Source organism: Pelobates fuscus, chromosome 8, assembly GCF_036172605.1.
Source record: "Pelobates fuscus isolate aPelFus1 chromosome 8, aPelFus1.pri, whole genome shotgun sequence".
In the NCBI taxonomy this organism is placed as follows: domain Eukaryota; kingdom Metazoa; phylum Chordata; class Amphibia; order Anura; family Pelobatidae; genus Pelobates; species Pelobates fuscus.
Window position 1 is genome coordinate 4,967,967 of NC_086324.1, and position 23,804 is coordinate 4,991,770.

The window sequence follows — 23,804 nt, forward strand, 5'->3', positions numbered from 1 at the left end:
CTAGGGATTAACCATTAATTATCTAGAATTCTCCCCCAGTGACTGCAATACACGGTCAGCAATTTTACTAGGGATTAACCGTTAATTATCTAGAATTCTCCCCCAGTGACTGCAATACACGGTCAGCCATTTTACTAGGGATTAACCGTTAATTATCTAGAATTCTCCCCCAGTGACTGCATTACACGGTCAGCCATGTTACTAGGGATTAACCGTTAATTATCTAGAATTCTCCCTGAGCGACTGCAATACACGTTCAGCCATCTAACTAGAGATTAACCATTAATTATCTAGAATTCTCCCCCAGTGACTGCAATACACGGTCAGCCATCTTACTAGGGATTAACCGTTAATTATCTAGAATTCTCCCCCAGTGACTGCATTACACGGTCAGCCATCTTACTAGGGATTAACCATTAATTATCTAGAATTCTTCCCCAGTGACTGCATTACACGGTCAGCCATCTTACTAGGGATTAACCATTAATTATCTAGAATTCTCCCCCAGTGACTGCAATACACGGTCAGCCATTATTTTACTAGGGATTAACCGTTAATTATCTAGAATTCTCCCCCAGTGACTGCAATACACGGTCAGCCATATTACTAGGGATTAACCGTTAATTATCTAGAATTCACCCCAGTGACTGCATTACACGGTCAGCCATCTTACTAGGGATTAACCGTTAATTATCTAGAATTCTCCCCCAGTGACTGCATTACACGGTCAGCCATCTTACTAGGGATTAACCATTAATTATCTAGAATTCTCCCCCAGTGACTGCATTACACGTTCAGCCATATTACTACGGATTAACCGTTAATTATCTAGAATTCTCCCCCAGCGACTGCAATACACAGTCAGCCATATTACTAGGGATTAAACGTGAATTATCTAGAATTCTCCCCCAGTGACTGCATTACACGGTCAGCCATATTACTAGGGATTAACGTTAATTATCTAGAATTCTCCCCCAGTGACTGCATTACACGGTCAGCCATCTTACTAGGGATTAACCATTAATTATCTAGAATTCTCCCCCAGTGACTGCATTACACGGTCAGCCATCTTACTAGGGATTAACCATTAATTATCTAGAATTCTCCCCCAGTGACTGCAATACACGGTCAGCCATAGGGATTAACCATTAATTATCTAGAATTCTCCCCCAGTGACTGCATTACACGGTCAGCCATCTTACTAGGGATTAACCATTAATTATCTAGAATTCTCCCCCAGTGACTGCATTACATGGTCAGCCATATTACTAGGGATTAACCGTTAATTATCTACAATTCTCCCCCAGTGACTGCATTACACGGTCAGCCATATTACTAGGGATTAAACGTGAATTATCTAGAATTCTCCCCCAGTGACTGCATTACACGGTCAGCCATCTTACTAGGGATTAAACGTGAATTATCTAGAATTCTCCCCCAGTGACTGCATTACACGGTCAGCCATATTACTAGAGATTAACCGTGAATTATCTAGAATTCTCCCCCAGTGACTGCAATACACGGTCAGCCATCTTACTAGGGATTAACCGTTAATTATCTAGAATTATCCCCCGGCAACTGCAATACACGGTCAGCCATCTTACTAGGGATTAACCGTTAATTATCTAGAATTATCCCCCGGCAACTGCAATACACGGTCAGCCATCTCACTATGGATTAATCGTTAATTGTCTAGAATTATCCCCCAGGGGCAGCATTACACGATCAGCCATTTTACTAGGGATTAACCGTTAATTATCTAGAATTCTCCCCGAGCGACTGCAATATACGTTCAGCCATCTAACTAGAGATTAACCGTTAATTATCTAGAATTCTCCCCCAGTTACTGCATTACACGGTCAGCCATCTTACTAGGGATTAACCGTTAATTATCTAGAATTCTCCCCCAGTGACTGCATTACACGGTCAGCCATCTTACTAGGGATTATCCATTAATTATCTAGAATTCTCCCCCTGGGCTGGCAATATACAGTCAGCCACTTCCTAGGTGTAAGGGACAATCCACCGTTATATATACATACAGGGCCAGATTAAGAGCCCAGTGGGCCTGGTCCTGACAATTATGATGGGGCCTAATTACAGAATCTTATCGACCAAGAACACTAAAACAGTCATACCTCTCAATCGTCATGTATCTGATTGAGTTGGTGTTGGAGGAAAACTCAAAGGATGCAGCTATAAGAAATGACATACTCTATTCTAATCTCTTTAACTAATTTATGCTTTAATCTTTCAAGTAACTCCATACCCCCTAACAGCAGTGTCCAGTGAAGCAGGAAGTCAATGGGAGGGGTTAATTGGTGGGCCGCTGATGCAAATCACGTGACCAGACCTGCCAAAAGGGGTGAACATGCCCAAAAAAGGGGCATGTCTGTCTAAAGAATTGGAAGGCCAGCCTGGCATCAGTGTCCCTATGTATCACAGTGTCAATGTCCCCATGTCGCCCAGTCCCCTAGTCTCCCAGTGTCTGTGTCCCCATCTCTCCCAGTGTCCCCATGTCTCAGTGTGTCCCATGTCACTAGGATACTAGGAGAAACCGAGAGACATGGGGACACTGAGACACTTGGGGACAGTGGGAAACATGGGGACACTGGGAGACATGGAGACACAGACATTTGGGGACACTGGGAGAAATTGGGTCACAGACACTAGGGACACAGAGACATGGGGACACAGGCACTGGGAGACATGTGGTCACAGACATTTGTGGAAACTAAGACACTTGGGACACAGAGACATGGGAACACAGACACTGGGAGACATGGGTACACTGAGACACTAGGGACACTGGCTGGGAGGTATGGGGACACTGGGAGACATGGGGCACTGGGAGACTTGGGGACACTGAGAGACATGGGGACACTAGGGACACGGAGACATGGGGACACTGAGACACTAGGGACACTGGCTGGGAGACATAGGGACGCTGGGAGACATGGGGACGCAGACATTTGGGTACGCAGACATTTGAGGACACTGGGAGACATGGGGACACAGACACTGGGAGACTAGGGGACACTGGGAGCCATGGGGACACTAAGACACTGGCTGGGAGACATGGAGACATTGTTTCCCTATGCATCTACCTATGTCTCACAGTGCCCCATGTGTGACAGTGTCCCTATGTCTCACAGTGTCCCCTGTCTGTCCCCATGTTTCCCAGTGTCCCCAAGTGTCTCAGTGTCCCCTAGTGTCTGTGTCCCCTAGTGTCTCAGTGTCCCCATGTCTCCCTGCTGCCTTTCCCCCCATCCTTCACATAAATGAGCTGTAGTCTGTCTCTGCAGGCTGGGAGCTGCTGTCTGGACTCTCTGTGCTGTGTAGTTGCTCCCCCGTGGATCAGTGAGTAGAGAGAGGCAGGGAGATGCTGTAACTTCCTATCCCTGCCTCTCTCCATACACAGTGACCTCTACTGGCCTGTGCTGGTATTGCAGAGTAAAAAAAAAAGTTGAATTTTTTTTTAAATGGGCCTATTCCATGGGCCTGGGCCTGGAGCTGCAGCTCCATCAGCCCCTATGTTAATCCGGCCCTGTATACATATGAGTGTTTAAAACTATAGATTGTCTCTGGTCCCTTATAGATTACTGGGCCCCCCATAAAAGTTAAACAATAGAAAAGTTATGCCGCGGTATTCCTGCTCTAGCGGCTTCTCCTTCATATAAAGACTGGACTGCTGATTTTGGCCAATAGGATGTTTCTCCTTATAGAAGCATTGAGGACACAGTAGTCGTCATAAAGCACCAGTTGGATTCTTCTAAAAAATGTTTTTTTTTAAAAGTACTCTAATTCTAATTCTTTTTTCTTTATGGAGATCTAACTGTGTTCTGCGTTGTCATACCTCCAGGTTTTAAAGTCTTCATTGGGAAAACATGTCTGATTGACAGCCGTTAGAGAAACACTGTCTGACAAATGTAAACAGTGCTGTTTTCTCAAACGGCAGTGCTTCCATTTGGCAGGCTGCATGTACAAGATCCAGGCATCAAGATGACTACATTAAACTGTAGTGGTTTTGGTGTTGAGAATGTCACTTTATCCATTTATTTACTAAAAGTCTCCCTGGGACTGTAGCACAAATTCACCATCTTACTGGTCTCCCCAGTCACTATAACATACAATAAGCCTTCTTAATGGTAGTTAACCATGTTTGAACTAGAAAACTCCTCCGACTGCTGCAGATGGTCAGCCAACGCGTGTTAACTATTTATCGGCCCGCCCTTTTACGGGGGATTAACCATTGACATTAAAGCTGTCCTAGAATTAAGTTAAAGTCATTAGTTCGTACGGTGTACACCCCAGGTTAGAAGTCAAACTGTTGTAAAACACCAGAGACGTGCAGTATTCTGGGAATACACAATATCCAGCGCCCTAACTTACCCACTAACTCGCAAAGCTTGCCGGTTTTATTTGAGCAGTATTCTGGGGGATTTCTTACACCATTTAGGAACTATCAGTGAGTCGTAGACTTCTATTCTGCTTCCTCCCAGGTTCATGTGAAGCAAGAGATGAAATTCCCAGAGGAACCGGATTCTCAGATAATGGAGAATATGCAGGTTCTGGAGCCGGTGGATTTACAGAAAAAGAAGAAAAGAAAGCAACGATCTCCGGCCAAGGTACTAGACACCTTGCACGGTCTAGAACAGACAGACTGGCCCCTTTATTCCAGGTCATTATCCTCACTGCTGGCCTTAAACATGCGGTCTGTCCAACACTCTCCAGGGGTCCTCACTGCTGGCATTAAACATGCGGTCTGTCTGACACTTTCCAGGGGTCCTCACTGCTGCCATTAAACACACGGTCTGTGTGACACTTTCCAGGGGTCCTCACTGCTGCCATTAAACACACGGTCTGTGTGACACTTTCCAGGGGTCCTCACTGCTGCCATTAAACACACGGTCTGTCCGACACTCTCTAGGGGTCCTCACTGCTGGCATGAAACACACGGTCTGTCTGACACTCTCTAGGGGTCCTCACTGCTGCCATTAAACGCACGGTCTGTCTGACACTCTCCAGGGGTCCTCACTGCTGCCATTAAACACACGGTCTGTCTGACACTCTCCAGGGGTCCTCACTGCTGCCATTAAACGCACGGTCTGTCTGACACTCTCCAGGGGTCCTCACTGCTGGCATTAAACACACGGTCTGTCCGACACTCTCCAGGGGTCCTCACTGCTGCCATTAAACACACGGTCTGTCTGACACTCTCCAGGGGTCCTCACTGCTGCCATTAAACGCACGGTCTGTCTGACACTCTCCAGGGGTCCTCACTGCTGGCATTAAACACACGGTCTGTCCGACACTCTCCAGGGGTCCTCACTGCTGCCATTAAACACATGGTCTGTCTGACACTCTCCAGGGGTCCTCACTGCTGGCATTAAACACACGGTCTGTCCGACACTCTCCAGGGGTCCTCACTGCTGCCATTAAACACACGGTCTGTCCGACACTCTCCAGGGGTCCTCACTGCTGCCATGAAACACACGGTCTGTCCAACACTCTCCAGGGGTCCTCACTGCTGCCATTAAACACACGGTCTGTCTGACACTCTCCAGGGGTCCTCACTGCTGCCATTAAACACACGGTCTGTCTGACACTTTCCAGGGAACCTCACTGCTGGCATTAAACACACGGTCTGTGTGACACTTTCCAGGGGTCCTCACTGCTGGCATGAAACACACGGTCTGTCCAACACTCTCCAGGGGTCCTCACTGCTGCCATTAAACACACGGTCTGTCCGACACTCTCCAGGGGTCCTCACTGCTGCCATTAAACACACGGTCTGTCTGACACTCTCCAGGGGTCCTCACTGCTGCCATTAAACACACGGTCTGTCCGACACTCTCCAGGGGTCCTCACTGCTGCCATTAAACACACGGTCTGTCCGACACTCTCCAGGGGTCCTCACTGCTGGCATTAAACACACGGTCTGTCCGACACTCTCCAGGGGTCCTCACTGCTGCCATTAAACACACTGTCTGTCCGACACTCTCCAGGGGTCCTCACTGCTGCCATTAAACACACGGTCTGTCCGACACTCTCCAGGGGTCCTCACTGCTGCCATTAAACACACGGTCTGTCTGACACTCTCCAGGGGTCCTCACTGCTGGCATTAAACACACGGTCTGTCTGACACTCTCCAGGGGTCCTCACTGCTGCCATTAAACACACGGTCTGTCCGACACTCTCCAGGGGTCCTCACTGCTGCCATTAAACACACGGTCTGTCTGACACTCTCCAGGGGTCCTCACTGCTGCCATTAAACACACGGTCTGTCTGACACTCTCCAGGGGTCCTCACTGCTGCCATTAAACGCACGGTCTGTCTGACACTCTCCAGGGGTCCTCACTGCTGGCATTAAACACACGGTCTGTCCGACACTCTCCAGGGGTCCTCACTGCTGCCATTAAACACACGGTCTGTCTGACACTCTCCAGGGGTCCTCACTGCTGCCATTAAACGCACGGTCTGTCTGACACTCTCCAGGGGTCCTCACTGCTGGCATTAAACACACGGTCTGTCCGACACTCTCCAGGGGTCCTCACTGCTGCCATTAAACACATGGTCTGTCTGACACTCTCCAGGGGTCCTCACTGCTGGCATTAAACACACGGTCTGTCCGACACTCTCCAGGGGTCCTCACTGCTGCCATTAAACACACGGTCTGTCCGACACTCTCCAGGGGTCCTCACTGCTGCCATGAAACACACGGTCTGTCCAACACTCTCCAGGGGTCCTCACTGCTGCCATTAAACACACGGTCTGTCTGACACTCTCCAGGGGTCCTCACTGCTGCCATTAAACACACGGTCTGTCTGACACTTTCCAGGGAACCTCACTGCTGGCATTAAACACACGGTCTGTGTGACACTTTCCAGGGGTCCTCACTGCTGGTATGACACACATGGTCTGTCCAACACTCTCCAGGGGTCCTCACTGCTGCCATTAAACACACGGTCTGTCCGACACTCTCCAGGGGTCCTCACTGCTGCCATTAAACACACGGTCTGTCTGACACTCTCCAGGGGTCCTCACTGCTGCCATTAAACACACGGTCTGTCCGACACTCTCCAGGGGTCCTCACTGCTGCCATTAAACACACGGTCTGTCCGACACTCTCCAGGGGTCCTCACTGCTGGCATTAAACACACGGTCTGTCCGACACTCTCCAGGGGTCCTCACTGCTGCCATTAAACACACTGTCTGTCCGACACTCTCCAGGGGTCCTCACTGCTGCCATTAAACACACGGTCTGTCCGACACTCTCCAGGGGTCCTCACTGCTGCCATTAAACACACGGTCTGTCTGACACTCTCCAGGGGTCCTCACTGCTGGCATTAAACACACGGTCTGTCTGACACTCTCCAGGGGTCCTCACTGCTGCCATTAAACACACGGTCTGTCCGACACTCTCCAGGGGTCCTCACTGCTGCCATTAAACACACGGTCTGTGGGACACTCTCCAGGGGTCCTCACTGCTGCCATTAAACACACGGTCTGTCTGACACTCTCCAGGGGTCCTCACTGCTGGCATTAAACGCACGGTCTGTCTGACACTCTCCAGGGGTCCTCACTGCTGGCATTAAACACACGGTCTGTGTGACACTCTCCAGGGGTCCTCACTGCTGGCATTAAACACACGGTCTGTCTGACACTCTCCAGGGGTCCTCACTGCTGGCATTAAACACACGGTCTGTCTGACACTTTCCAGGGGTCCTCACTGCTGCCATTAAACACACGGTCTGTGTGACACTCTCCAGGGGTCCTCACTGCTGGCATTAAACACACGGTCTGTCCGACAATCTCCAGGGGTCCTCACTGCTGCCATTAAACACACGGTCTGTGTGACACTTTCCAGGGGTCCTCACTGCTGCCATTAAACGCACGGTCTGTCCGACACTCTCCAGGGGTCCTCACTGCTGCCATTAAACACACGGTCTGTCTGACACTTTCCAGGGGTCCTCACTGCTGCCATTAAACACACGGTCTGTCCGACACTCTCCAGGGGTCCTCACTGCTGGCATTAAACACACGGTCTGTGTGACACTCTCCAGGGGTCCTCACTGCTGGCATTAAACACACGGTCTGTCCGACACTCTCCAGGGGTCCTCACTGCTGCCATTAAACACACGGTCTGTGTGACACTTTCCAGGGGTCCTCACTGCTGCCATTAAACGCACGGTCTGTCTGACACTCTCCAGGCGTCCTCACTGCTGCCATTAAACACACGGTCTGTGTGACACTCTCCAGGGGTCCTCACTGCTGCCATTAAACACACGGTCTGTCTGACACTTTCCAGGGGTCCTCACTGCTGCCATTAAACACACGGTCTGTGTGACACTCTCCAGGGGTCCTCACTGCTGGCATTAAACACACGGTCTGTCCGACACTCTCCAGGGGTCCTCACTGCTGGCATTAAACGCACGGTCTGTCTGACACTCTCCAGGGGTCCTCACTGCTGGCATTAAACACACGGTCTGTGTGACACTCTCCAGGGGTCCTCACTGCTGGCATTAAACACACGGTCTGTCTGACACTCTCCAGGGGTCCTCACTGCTGGCATTAAACACACGGTCTGTCCGACACTCTCCAGGGGTCCTCACTGCTGGCATTAAACACACGGTCTGTCTGACACTCTCCAGGGGTCCTCACTGCTGGCATTAAACACACGGTCTGTCCGACACTCTCCAGGGGTCCTCACTGCTGCCATTAAACACACTGTCTGTCTGTCACTCTCCAGGGGTCCTCACTGCTGGCATTAAACACACGGTCTGTGTGACACTCTCCAGGGGTCCTCACTGCTGGCATTAAACACGCGGTCTGTCTGACACTCTCCAGGGGTCCTCACTGCTGCCATTAAACACACGGTCTGCCTGACACTTTCCAGGGGTCCTCACTGCTGCCATTAAACACACGGTCTGTCCGACACTCTCCAGGGGTCCTCACTGCTGCCATTAAACACACGGTCTGTCCGACACTCTCCAGGGGTCCTCACTGCTGCCATTAAACACACGGTCTGTCCAACACTCTCCAGGGGTCCTCACTGCTGCCATTAAACACACGGTCTGTCTGACACTTTCTAGGGGTCCTCACTGCTGCCATTAAACACACGGTCTGTCTGACACTTTCTAGGGGTCCTCACTGCTGGTGGTGTTTCCAACACTCTCCAGGGGTCCTCGCTGTCTGCTGTTTGTAGTCAGACATTGGATTAGGAAGGGATGAGTTGGAAGGGGGTTAGGGGTTTATTGTTAGCTGTGATTATTGACGTGAATAGATAGTTATCGGGGAATGTATTTCTTTTTAGATCCTCACTATTAATGAAGATGGCTCGCTGGGCCTGAAGATCCCAAAGTGCCATGTTTGTGAGCACTGCAATGCAGCCTTCCGAACCAACTATCACCTTCAGAGACACGTCTTCATCCACACAGGTACCACGGGCCATGTCCGCAATGTCCCCATGCTCTCTGAACTCTTTCATGCAGAAGCTTTAAAATTGACCTGTTTCCTTTCAGTGATGCAATGTGTACAGCTTGGGATTCTGTGGCGGTTAGTGACAGTGGCAGTAAACCTGGCAGATGCGTGTTAAAACATACACACATATTAATTCTGGGTGACAAATTATTCTGGCTCCTGTAAATCCAACTGGTTTGCACTTGGAAAGTGAATTATTGGGTAATAGGTCTGAAAGGATGGATTTGGGAGCTTTCTTCCCGGGTTGCAATAAATGGTGGCACTTTTCAAACAGCTCTTTACTGAGCATTGTGTTTGCTTAGATCCAATGTCCACCTTGTTTGAGAGCTTTAAACCCCAGTGACTGTCACTGTATATGTGTGTAATCATTGCATTCCGCCCAGATCACTGCAATATTGGAATCTGTGCTGCTTTTCCGCCCTGTTACTGGCCTCGGCCCAATCTGCTATCTCTGTAGGATTAATAAAACATAGGATGAACTTCTTAATACCATCACAGCAACAATTGTATATAACTCGGTTGACCTGTGCAAGCCCCCTGTTCTGCACGTTTGGTTCTCTATGCAGCATGAATTGTGTCTGTGCACTTTGTACTAGTCTTACTGTCTGTCCAGTAAGAAAGATAGGGGCTGTAACCCCTTCACTGCCCTCTACCACTGAAGTTAAATTGTAACGTCAGTGGTTTTTGGCAGTAAGTGATTGATAAAACTACAGATCTGGGCATAAAATACACTATAGACAGGCTCCTACTCATTGAATTAAATGGCCGGTTTCTTCTTTTTACCAAAACACATTGTGGTTCAGCTCTGCCTTCCATAGGAAAATCCATGTGTCTTCCATGTGAGCTATGACAGTGCTAGTCGGAGCTCATCTTGGTTAGGCCTGTAGCTGAGCAATATCACATAAGCAATTGACTTATCTTCAGTACTCACAGGGCATGCTGGGAGATCTTGCTGCATGGAATTGTAGGATAGTTTGTGGAGATCAGGGCAAGCGCTGAAGAGATTCCATGCTGCTTGATTTGGTATGAATGGCAATAGTTTCAGTGGTGGTTGTTCTGTAAGGTGATACTCAGCGTGAGAGTGTATCACAAGATATATAGCAGGGAGTAATACCGGCAGGGAATCTGGGAACAGGGATTCATCATTTGTACAATTTTGTGAGAGAGGGAAGTCCGTGACCAGTACTAGGGGGAGTCAAAGAGAGGTTGGGGAATCTTGACATGTTCTATGGAATTTCAGGAAAAGTACAGGGAATCTTCACGAGTTCTAGGAGGTGTTTGTGAAGGCTTGGGGAATGTTGACCAGTTCTGGGGGAGTTCAGGAGAGCGTTGGGAATGTTGACCAGTTTTGGGGGAGTTCAGGAGAGCGTTGGGAATCTTGACCAGTTTTGTGGAATATGGGGTACCTTGACCAGTTTAAGGGGGAGTTGTGGGAAGCTTTGGGAATCTTAGTGAGAGGGAGGAAGGGAGATATCGGGGTGCACTGGCCAGTCCTTTGAGGTGGGATAGTGTTTACATAGTTCGGAGTGTAATTGATGGCTGTGGATTGTATTGTTCAAGGTGAGAAACCGTTTCAGTGCAGTCAGTGTGACATGCGTTTCATACAGAAGTATCTGCTGCAGAGACACGAAAAGATCCACACCGGTGAGTAACGCCGCTTTGCTTTCTGGATGCTGTGTTTGATGCCTCTATGTTTTGCTGTTAATCGTGATGGAACCGTGTGATGCTGTTTTCTCCCATTAAACGCCATTCTAAAATGCAAGCTGTCGATGTCTTAGCAGATTGCATTCTGTGGTATGTTAGGGCCCAGATGTGGGGTACGAGGCAGAGCTTCCAACACTGCAGTGATTAGGGTAGATATTGACAATGGCATCTCCGACATGAAACTAAAACTGCATTATGAGAAGGAAGCCAGAGACAATCAGTAAAGACTCGATGATTTAACGTAATGTGACTTATTTTTCATGTTAATTCTACGAGGCTAGTTTTAACCCCCCTCCAGTGTTTCCTGTAATAGACTTTTAACCCCTTAAGGACACGTGACATGTGTGACATGTCATGATTCCCTTTTATTCCAGAAGTTTGGTCCTTAAGGGGTTAAAATGACCGCTTTTAACTTTCAAAATGAAGATTACTTGTTTTAGACTTTAAGAATGTCTTAATATTAGGGAAATAATCAATTCTGGGTTTTCAGTAGGGCTCGAATAAATGTATTATTCTATGTAAAAAATACAAAGAGCAAGGCTTCTGAGAAGGTGACAGCCCTCATTGTGATCAGGCTGTAGCGTCTGCTCTTTTTAGGGTATACCCACGGCCTTGGTATTGCATTTAGGCCGTGGGTCTCATTGGCGTGGCTTGCAGTGCAGTTAGTGTCCTTTTAGCATAGCTCACAGGGTAATAATAGGGTCTCATTTATTCTAACTGGCAGGACCCCCGGCAAGGATGGCAGCTTTCTAAGCTTTGAGTTCCCAGCTGCTCAGTGCTTCCAGTTATATCATAATTTATATTGGAACGATCTTAAATTTCTACGCTAACCGTGTGTTTGATGCTTTGTACAGGAGAGAAACCATTCCACTGCGATGAATGCGGCATGCGTTTCATTCAGAAATACCACATGGAGAGGCACAAACGAACACACAGTGGGGAGAAACCCTACCAGTGCGAGTACTGTCTGCAGGTTAGAATACTTATTGTAATACCAGTGAAAAGTATTTAGTAATACTGATGTGAGTACTATCTGGAGGTGAGAGTATTTATTGTACTGATAGACCTAGTATTGTCTGCTGAGGACAATATTTACGTTCTTTATAGTAACGTTAGTGCGAGCACTGTCTGCAGGCGAGCGTATTCATGACAATACCTGTGTTAATACTGCCTGCCCGTCAGAGTATTTATAATAACAGTGAGAGTATTGTCTGCAGGCTAGAGTATTTATAATAATATCAGTGAGAGTATTGTCTGCAGGTGAGAGTATTTATAATAATACCAGTGTGAGTATTGTCAGTAGATGAGAGTATTTATAATAATACCAGTGAGGGTATTGTCCGCATGTGAGAGTATTTATAATAATACCAGTGTGAGTATTGTCAGTAGGTGAGAGTATTTATAATAATACCAGTGAGGGTATTGTCCGCAGGTGAGAGTATTTATAATAATATCAGTGTGAGTTATGTCGGGAGGATGAGAGTATTTATAATACCAGTGAGAGTATTTATAATAATACCAGTGTGAGTAATATCTGCTGGTGAGAGTATTTACAATATCAGTGAGTAATGTCAGTAGGTGAGAGTATTTATAATAATACAAAAAACACAACCAGATCGGGATACAGTTGTAAATTCTATAACGAGAACATACAAAGAAAACACAATAGTGTAATACAGTATGTACAATAAATCTTGCACTAATAATGAATGCACTCACAAGATGGTGTAGAAAAATGCGCTCATAGGGTGCCTCCCCTGATGGTATGGGGGGCTAGTAATCCCCTTTCCAATACGAAGTAGCTGAAAGGTACACGGGACTCCGAATAGGATCAAACTCCAGATATTTTTATTGTATAAAAGGTGAAACAATCACCATTAAGATCAAAGTTAAGAATGCGGTATGAGGGCCATATTACCTATTACCTATTACCGCATTCTTAACTTTGATCTTAATGGTGTTTGTTTCACCTTTTATACAATAAAAATATCTGGAGTTTGATCCTATTCGGAGTCCCGTGTACCTTTCAGCTACTTCGTATTGGAAAGGGGATTACTAGCCCCCCATACCATCAGGGTAGGCACCCTATGAGCGCTTTTTTCTACACCATCTCGTGAGTGCATTCATTATTAGCGCAAGATTTATTGTACATACTGTATTACACTATTGTGTTTTTTTTGTATGTTCTCTTTATAGAATCTACAGCCGTATCCCGATCTGGTTGTGGTTTTTGTATTTTGTAAAGATCGTTTATTGTGGATAACGATCCCGGGAGGCTGCATATTAATTGAAGCTAAGTAATTTACACTATTTTGTGATGTTTATATTTGTTTTTTTCTTTTGTTATTTATAATAATATCAGTGTGAGTTATGTCGGGAGGATGAGAGTATTTATAATAATACCAGTCAGAGTATTTATAATAATACCAATGTGAGTATTGTCCACAGGTGAGAGTATTTATAATACGAGTGAGGGTATTGTTCCGCAGGTGAGAGTATTTATAATAATACCTGTGAGAGTATTTATATTAATACCAATATTTATATCAGTGTGAGTAATGTCGGCAGGTAAGAGTATTTTTAATATCAGTGTGAGTAATGTCGGCAAGTGAGAGTATTTATAATAATATCAGGGTGAGTAATATCGGCACGTGAGAGTATTTATAATAATACCAGTGTGAGTAATGTCGGGAGGTGAGAGTATTCATAGTAATACCAGTGTGAGTAATGTCGGGAGGTGAGAGTATTTATAATAATATCAGTGTGAGTAATGTCGGCAGGTGAGAGTATTTATAATAATACCAGTGTGAGTAATGTCGGCAGGCGAGAGCATTTATAATAATATCAGGGTGAGTAATGTCGGCAGGTGAGAGTATTTATAATAATATCAGGGTGAGTAATGTCGGCAGGTGAGAGTATTTATAATAATACCAGTGTGAGTAATGTCGGCAGGCGAGAGCATTTATAATAATATCAGGGTGAGTAATTTCGGCAGGTGAGAGTATTTATAATAATACCAGTGTGAGTAATGTCGGCAGGTGAGAGTATTTATAATAATATCAAGGTGAGTAATGTCGGCAGGTGAGAGTATTTATAATAATACCAGTGTGAGTAATGTCGGCAGGCGAGAGCATTTATAATAATATCAGGGTGAGTAATGTCGGCAGGTGAGAGTATTTATAATAATACCAGTGTGAGTTATGTCGGCAGGTGAGAGTATTTATAATAATACCAGTGTGAGTTATGTCGGCAGGTGAGAGTATTTATAATAATACCAGTGTGAGTTATGTCGGCAGGTGAGAGTATTTATAGTAACACCAGTGCACATGCTATAAGAATAATCTCCTATTGTGTATATTACAGTAGTAAGATAATTCATACAATCTGGTAGTTTGCATCTGTCGGGAACATTGGGGAAAGCAAACCCCCACCCCCCAGCATTAAGTAAGAGTGAAATGACAGATTGATTGAGTCTTTTTTCTCTTATTTGTGACCATTCCCAAGCAGAGAGGGAGCTTATATCTCCATCATAATCTCCTGTGGAACTGTTTGTAGCTGTCAGTCAGTCCTCGCTTGGGCATGTGATGAGTCAAAATGTGTCTGTGTTAATGCCTGGGGTTCACTTTTGTCCTCTTTTTGCAGTATTTCTCAAGAACAGACAGAGTACTTAAACACAAGCGCATGTGCCATGAAAACCGGGAACGGAAGCCTGGAAAATGTGCCAGCAAAGGGGGGCTTCTTTCTCCTGATGTGGGTGATCTTGGCTTCTCACCTGTGCCCAAAGACGGACATTTACCGAAAAAGAAACCAAAAATTGACAAAATGAAGTTTCTGGGACTTGGTGAAAAGGAAGGATCTCTGGATAAACTGGATCAGAAGAACGACTTTTTGCCCTTGTTCCCTGACAGCACCAAAGTAAAAGACGAGTACATGGTGGCAGAGTATTCTGTAGAAATGCCCCACACATCCGTCAGCGGACTGCACTTACAGGAAAGCGTGTCCGGGGACTCAAACCCACCTAAATTGCTGCTGAAAAAGGTGAGCAGCAAGAAGAGCATTAAGCAGGCAATGGACCACAGCCAGGCTATGTCTCCACTGTCTGCTTTTGACGATGGCAAAGTGGCCAAGTATACATTTGAACTAGTGGACAAGCAAGCGTTGCTGGACTCTGGAAGCAATTCAGATATGGACCACGGAGACCCCATGCAGGAAGGGACCAGCAAACAATCAAACAGCAGTGTCAGTTATGACGAGGCCATGCAGTTCTCCAAGAAGAAGAGGTACTTACAAGCAGCTACCAGCAACCGGGAATATGCCCTTAATGTGGGAACCATGGCGTCCCAGCCATCGGCAACGCAGGCAGCCGTGGCCAGTGTTATGGATGATAGCGGAGCTGCAGCCCTGATTGATGCCCAAGCGCTTACTGTGGATATAAAAACACACCATGATAAAAATGTCATCCCCGATGAGGTACTGCAGACACTACTGGATCACTATTCACACAAAGCTAACGGCCAGCACGAGATCTCGTTCAGTGTGGGGGATGCAGAAGTGACGTCCAGTATTTCCATCAATTCTTCCGAGGTGGGAGAATCCAGCCAGACTGAAAGCCTGGGGGCCACATCACAAGTCCCGTCCTCAGACAAGGCCAGCATGCTGCAGGAGTACTCCAAGTTCTTGCAGCAGGCATTGGACCGGACTAGCCAAAATGATGCTTATTTAAACAACACAAGCCTTAGCTTTGTCACTGAAAGCCCAGGTCTTGCCAGCCCGGCCACTTTCCCCTCACTGGACAAACAAGTCTACGCAACTTTACCGATTAGTAGCCTCCGCCCGGGTCTGGTGGGCCCACTGAGAGTGACTTCAGAAAAATCTCACTTTGGGCTGATCGTCACTGACTCTCCACACTCTTTCACTTTTGAGGCAGATGATGGGAGCCACACATCCCCTGCCCCCTCTTCCTCAGCACAGGACTTTCTAGATCAAGTGACAGGTCAGAAGAAAGCAGAGTCTCAGCCTGTCTCCCAGGCCTACCAGCTGAATGCCTTTGAGCAGCCATTTCGAGCTCAGTACCATGGTACACGTACTGGGATATCACCTCAGTTTAGCACTGCTAATGGACAGGTGAACCTGCGGCAGCCAGCCACCAGTGCCGATTTCCCGGAATTCTCCTTGGTGAATGTAAATGAGACAAGAACCCAGCTGTCTTCTACCCCTGACACAGCGGCTAGTCAAAACTTTGGCTAATGCCCCTATCTAACCATTAGATTACTGAACTTTTTAAAGCGCCAAAAGCCCTTCATTCAAGCAGCTGTGTTAAATGAGCAGATGCTGTGCTCCTGTTGCTCCCCACTTTGAAGTCTAAATGTTGTAGCATATATTAATACACTTTCAGCTCCTATTGTGCCCTCTACTCATGCACTTGACAGTAACCTGCTTAATCTACCGGGCTTACATGGTCACTGACCTCGGTGCACATCTCACTGTCAGCACCCTGCTAACAAGGTCTGGCTAAATAGTACCCAGGTATGGCCACAGTCACGCACTTACTGTCTGCAGGAGTAAAGAGACTGAGATGAGCCGCCTAAACTTGGCCTTCTCAGGGAACTGGCTCTAGGTACTGGAACTGTATACAAGATATGGGGATCCAGCTTAGTGGGCGATGGAGGCTCGGGATGCTCTTTGATGGCTTTGGAGGAGCCTGTGCTTTGCTCTTCATTAACACTTTGGTGTGGGGCCTAGGAGGGGTCTATACTGCTCGCTTAGGGAACACCTCAGGGAGTGGTGTAGGAGGGTTCTGTGCCGTGCCCACTCAGGGTACACATCAAGGAGCAGATTAGGAGGGGTCTGTGCCGTGCCCGCTCAGGGTACACATGAAGGAGCAGATTAGGAGGGGTCTGTGCCGTGCCCACTCAGGGTAAGCCTTGGCCCTTTGATGAGACTGTGCATCATCACTCACATTACAAGACGGAGGTTCCTGTATTCCTTGGGTCTGTTAATAGCAGTAATGGAAGTAAATTCATTTATAACTGACCCTCCAAAGACTAGGCCATGAGTACAAGCAGCCTCCATAGCACTATATTAAGTGGTGTTTGAACCGGTACAGGGGTCTTTGCTAATGCTGACCTCACCTGTTAAAGGTTTTAAAATTGTGTATAAGGCACTTTACAGGAGATCTGTTCCACATGGTTTAATATCAGTTACAGACTGCAAGGTGAGTGTGGGTTGATGTTATATTCATTGTCCATACACCTCCTGCTCCAGTGGACACGTGAGTCCATACTGCGAATATTTGGCCACCCTTCTACCTGGTGAGATTGTAGGTCAATTTTTATTTGGTTTGTTTTTTTGCTTTATGGATCTCCAGCGTTTTCTTAGACTTGCTTTACTCATGTGACAAATGCACTCACTGTAAGACACACATTTTCTTAAAGCACTTATTGTGTCTCAGACGTGCATTTGTCCATATTGATGCAATACACTTTTATCTCGTAATAGCTTTCATGCACATATGTGTGATGTGTATAATATATACATGCACATTGATTTATGTATACCCATACCTTGCTATGTGTTCACATAAATCTGATTTCAGCACACCCCAAACAAGGACTGATTATTTTGTAGACAATTTGTTTTGCTTTTCTGTTTCATGCAAGTCATTGAGAGATGCCATTTAGGCGTCTCCCAGTATCGTTAAACTACATCAGGCAGTGTGAATGTCACAGGGTCCCAGTGTGAATGTCACAGGGTCCAAGTGTGAGTGTCACGGGGTCCCAGTGTGAATGTCACAGGGTCCCAGTGTGAATGTCACAGGGTCCCAGTGTGAATGTCACGGGGTCCCAGTGTGCATGTCACAAGGTCCCAGTGTGCATGTCACAAGGTCCCAGTGTGCATGTCACAGGGTCCCAGTGTAAATGTCACAAGGTCCCAGTGTGCATGTCACAGGGTCCCCGTGTGCATGTCACAGGGTCCCAGTGTGGATGTCACAGGGTCCCAGTGTGAATGTCACAGGGTCCCAGTGTGAATGTCACGGGGTCCCAGTGTGCATGTCACAAGGTCCCAGTGTGCATGTCACAAGGTCCCAGTGTGCATGTCACAGGGTCCCAGTGTGCATGTCACAGGGTCCCAGTGTAAATGTCACAAGGTCCCAGTGTGCATGTCACAGGGTCCCCGTGTGCATGTCACAGGGTCCCAGTGTGGATGCCACAGGGTCCCAGTGTGAATGTCACGGGGTCCCAGTGTGCATGTCACAGGGTCCCAGTGTGAATGTCATGGGGTCCCAGTGTGAGTGTCACGGGGTCCCAGTGTGAGTTTCACGGGGTCCCAGTGTGAGTGTCACGGGGTACCAGTGTGAGTGTCACGGGGTCCCAGTGTGAATGTCACGGGGTCCCAGTGTGAGTGTCACGGGGTCCCAGTGTGCGTGTCACGGGGTCCCAGTGTGAATGTCACAGGGTCCCAGTGTAAATGTCACAAGGTCCCAGTGTGCATGTCACAGGGTCCCAGTGTGAATGTCACGGGGTCCCAGTGTGAATGTCACGGGGTCCCAGTGTGCATGTCACGGGGTCATGGTGTGAATGTCACAGGGTCCCAGTGTGAATGTCACGAGGTCCCAGTGTGCATGTCACGCGGTCCCAGTGTGAATGTCACTGGGTCCCAGTGTGAATGTCACGGGGTCCCAGTGTGAATGTCACGAGGTCCCAGTGTGAATGTCACGGGGTCCCAGTGTGAATGTCACGCGGTCCCAGTGTGAATGTCACGGGGTCATGGTGTGAATGTCACGGGGTCCCAGTGTGAATGTCACGGGGTCCCAGTGTGGATGTCACAGGGTCCCAGTGTGAATGTCACGGGGTCCCAGTGTGAATGTCACGGGGTCCCAGTGTGAATGTCACGGGGTCCCAGTGTGCATGTCACAGGGTCCCAGTGTGAATGTCACAGGGTCCCAGTGTGAATGTCACGGGGTCCCAGTGTGAATGTCACGGGGTCCCAGTGTGGATGTCACAGGGTCCCAGTGTGAATGTCACGGGGTCCCAGTGTGCATGAAAAGGAAATTGTTTTACTCAAAAGTTTCTATTTTTAAGTGAGATTTTGTCACTGTCCTGGGGCCTACAAATATACACAGAGCAAGACGTCACTCTGTGATTATTCTCGTCGTGTTTTTATCCTAATGTTTTGGTTATTTTTAACTAGATTCTTTTCTGGGTATCTCCAAATTTTATAGCATCGCACTTAATGGAGTTTTCATTTTTTTTTTTTTAATTCCTTTGGGAAATGAACTCAGTATGAGCTTGTAGAGTCATTTCGACCAGCAAAATCACATTTCCAACTAGTGAAATGAATGAAGTTAATTTTAGCACTTTTATAATTCTAATGTGGACTTTGGGTAAACTGCGTGTTTCTCATATTAAACAGTAGAAAATATTTTTATTGGAAAGCAGTGCATTTAGGCTCCAAGGGCAGACGTGTAAAGCTTCACCTTGAAGTTGTTGCCTTTGTAAATACTCACAGGGCGTCCATCTTATCAAATATGGCTTAACATCCCATTAATCCCTGTTAGTTTATGAGCTAAGCACCTGTAGGGATAATATGTCTGATACACCGTCAGTGGGAGGAGTTATAATGGATACACCGTCAGTGGGAGGAGTTATAATGGATACACCGTCAGTGGGAGGAGTTATAATGGATACACCGTCAGTGGGAGGAGTTATAATGGATACACAGTCAGTGGGAGGAGTTATAATGGATACACTGTCAGTGGGAGGAGTTATAATGGATACACTCAGAGGGAGGAGTTATAATGAATACACCATTAGTGGGAGGAGTTATAATGGATACACAGTCAGTGGGAGGAGTTATAATGGATACACCGTCAGTGGGAGGAGTTATAATGGATACACTCAGAGGGAGGAGTTATAATGAATACACCATTAGTGGGAGGAGTTATAATGGATACACAGTCAGTGGGAGGAGTTATAATGGATACACTGTCAGTGGGAGGAGTTATACTGGATACATTGTCAGTGGGAGGAGTTATAATTGAGATACCTTCGGAGGGAGGAGTTATAATGAATACACCTTCAGTGGGAGGAGTTATAATGAATACACCTTCAGCAGTGGGAGGAGTTATAATGAATACACCTTCAGTGGGAGGAGTTATAATGAATACACCTTCAGCAGTGGGAGGAGTTATAATGAATACACCTTCAGTGGGAGGAGTTTTAATGGAGGCATGCTCAGGTCAGGTAGGCAAATTGTTACTGGATTGGGACTGGATTTTTCAGTTTTGGCTAAATTCAAATCAGGTAGAATTATTCCTAACCGATGAATACTTTGAAAATAATCTCAAATTATTGGACAGTAATCACTTGGACTTGTATAGCTGATTCCTGGATGTGTGCGTTTTGAGAAAGATTTAGCTTGTGATCACAGAATCCAGAAACCCACTGTGTGCAGGTTCCCCCCAATAAGCCACTTGGTATTGTACTGCCCCCAGTAAGGAGCGAGCTTTGTGTAAATTGTATCTTGGAAATGTGGCATGTGCTATGGCAGCGTTTCCCTTTCACTAATTGCCACGATATACTTTGTATAATTTGTAAACCCTGGGCCGCGATTGGTGCCAGGCAGCGTGTGGTCAGTCCCAACATTTCACATTGGCAATGAATCCAATTCCAACGCCAGTTACTTGGAACCGAGTATCCTGCGATTGCACTTAACACAAATATAGCACTTAAACCTTTTAATTTTCATTTTGTGTATAATGGGATTGAATTAGAACTGTTCTATATTATTCTTTTTGCTTTAGAAACTTGGAACCAATTTCTAGCACTAAGCTGATCTCTTGGTTTTGCACATTCAGATAATTGAAAATGGCACGTGGAATTTGCTATTTTGGGGGAGATTGGTGTTCTCATACACAGCGCTGTGCATCAGGAGACGGTTCTCGTCATTGCTCCCCAACTCTGCTCCATGCCTCGTGTATCCCATCATTTTATTGCTATTGTTCAGATCCTTGCAATTTAAAGCAATCACCTGCATGAGCCTCGCACTTAACTTTTTAGATAAATCCCTCAATCCTAAAGGGGCCACGCAGAACAAAGGGCTTTATTATTTACTAAGCTGGGTAGGGAAAACTGAGTGAATCCTCCAGTTTAGCCATTCTAGCCTGAAATTTGAAATCCTAGTAGTGATTAAACTTCCCTCTTGTTTTTAGCTGCTATAGGACAGTTACGTTACACAAAGTGTATAATATTGGGATTATCTATGAGAATTAGCACCTTATTTCAAAAATTCTAAATGCCATTAAGTTATTTTAAAAGTGTAGCAATCCATTTTACCCAGGTCAGATTCGACTGCTTATACCAAGGCAGGTTAGCAGTCTGTTCAGGATAACCCCTCACTGTGTGGGCTTTATCCATGGAAGTCAGCGGCCAGTACGACGGCCAGCACTTTGTATCAGCAATATACTGTCACCGTAATTATCCAAAAATATTAGGACAAATATAATATTAAAAAGGTCTTCCTAGGAATTCTGTACAAATCGCCCCCCAACCCCAAAAATAATTCTGTAGAACCCCCATTCCTCCCCAAGTGTTTTTTTCTTTTCATTTTTGATAATTTAAATAATGGATAACTATACAAGCGGCAAAATAAATGAATTGTGGATAATTATTGTAGCAGCCGTTATGGTGCTCCCCATTTAAAGGTTATGGAAAGTCACCGAGTTTTTATTGTATTTGAAAAATAGTTAAGGTGCGTTTAGGGAATATATATATGTATCAAAGATTACATGATATCTACACTTTAAAGTTAAGACAAATAACATCCATATATATGACAAAACTATAAATCTGGGGTATTTCTATGGAATCTGTGGTATGACCGAATGCAAACTCCAGGATTCATTTTATGACAGTACCCACATGGGATGAATGGCTTTCCCAGGGTTTCTATTGGGTCAGTGCCAGAGTGATGGAGTGTAGGGAGAAGGTAAGTGGGATTGATGGGAAGATTGACATTCATTTTAAACCAAGACCTTCGTGAATGGCAACTCCCATTCCTTCGTACACTGTGACATGTCCAGGGGGCCACATTCTCACTGTGCATCTACTGACTGCTGGATTTAAGCACAAACAACCCCGTCTGCAAACTATCCTTGCACACCATTCTCACATGGCTCTGTGTTTAATTCGTGCCTTTTTTTCGCAGTTTGGAAAGTCATAGTTGTCGACAGAAGACTCAGTGGTGCAGCGGCCACAATTTGATGAAATCTGCAAGGGCCGGCTAAATGAAATAAAATTAATACACAGAACAAAACATCTCCATTTCTGTTGAATATCGCACATCCCGTAGGTCTCACATGCTTCTATGAAACTCTGTAATTGTCTCAAAGCAGGAAAGAAGGAATCTGATGTTAAGTGATTGGGTTGTTAGATACGCTAACATTGTAGGATGCAATTTATCAAAAATGTGATGTTTAATATCCAAAATACTATCATGTACGTTTTAAGTACTTTAAAAAAACGATGTGTGTTCCCCTTGAAAGATGTGGAATGGGTACATTACGCTGTTTGTGATAAATTGAAGGAGATCATCTGTTATTTTTGTTCCTGCCCAGCACAAGTTTCATTGCAGTCACCTTACGGAACGTCAAATTCTGCTGTATGCCTTTGTTGATTGCCAGGCGCTAGTGGGGGCAAATTAATGTGCTTAGTTAGTAAACATGTCCTGTGTTATTACTTATTGAACATTCAGGGGCTTCTGAACCTCGAGATTTTATCTTATGGGTAGATTAGTATTTGAGGTTTAAATGCTGACATGTTTATAGTATGAATCTCATCACTGACTTTTTAGCAGAATTTCTTCTTGATGTGAGTAATGACGGCAAAGCAGACATGTCTATTTTTATATTTGAAGCCACATGGACTCTGTTCTCAGAGATCTAGTGTATAATGTGAATGAATTGCATAAACCGTGTCTGGACACAGTGTTGCTGACAATCACAGTGTGCGTTCCACCATTCTGTCCCTGGAGCTGCGTCCTTGTACATTTCACATATTTTTACAGCTTTCTGACCAGCAGTGTCGTGGCTCGGAGGTAAAGCCTTGTCACGTTTATTTAGATTCAAGCAATATGCGAACTGTTTCAATAAAGAGAGTAGGTTGCTGTAATTTCGATGCATAAAACGACCCTTCATTGTTGTGTCTGCTCCTTCCTTTGTAAGAATGTTTGACTTCTGTAACGTAGCCCCTCACTAAAACGCAATCTGTGTGCGCTGGGTGTTATTGTGACCAGTGCCTAATGGCCACAGATGTGTTTGCCTCCGAGCGGTGAATTATGACTTCCATCCATGGACAATTCTCTGCATTTAGAAATAAGTTGAGGTGTTCGAGTCACCGTTTGAAATCAGTCTATGGGGACTGGCTTTTACTATAAACAAGGGGGATTTAAAATAGTTTTGGACTTAGCGGCTTCTTTTTTCCAGTTCACTATTATCTTTCATTATCTAACAGACTGCTAATGTCATGATATCAAGCACAGTGACGCAGGATCACATATCAAGAAGGTTAATGTTTCTGCAGCAAGAAATTGCACCATTTTCTAGGAACCGAATAAAGAAT

The 23,804-nt window shown here is 45.9% G+C and overlaps 1 protein-coding gene across 2 annotated transcripts in view; it reads left to right on the forward strand.

Moving 5' to 3' along the window:
- The window catches only part of ZNF148 (zinc finger protein 148), a 41,165-nt gene extending 23,242 nt beyond the window's left edge, over window positions 1-17,923 (forward strand). The window contains exons 3-7 of one of the 2 annotated variants that reach the window (XM_063429165.1): window positions 4,503-4,628; window positions 9,317-9,440; window positions 11,044-11,127; window positions 12,042-12,160; window positions 14,830-17,923. In XM_063429165.1, the coding sequence (XP_063285235.1) occupies window positions 4,503-4,628; window positions 9,317-9,440; window positions 11,044-11,127; window positions 12,042-12,160; window positions 14,830-16,434 (2,058 nt within the window). In that variant the 3' untranslated portion in view covers window positions 16,435-17,923. The remainder of the gene's footprint in view (window positions 1-4,502; window positions 4,629-9,316; window positions 9,441-11,043; window positions 11,128-12,041; window positions 12,161-14,829) is intronic. The other variant, XM_063429166.1, reaches the window with a different exon arrangement.
- Window positions 17,924-23,804: the final 5,881 nt, after the last annotated feature.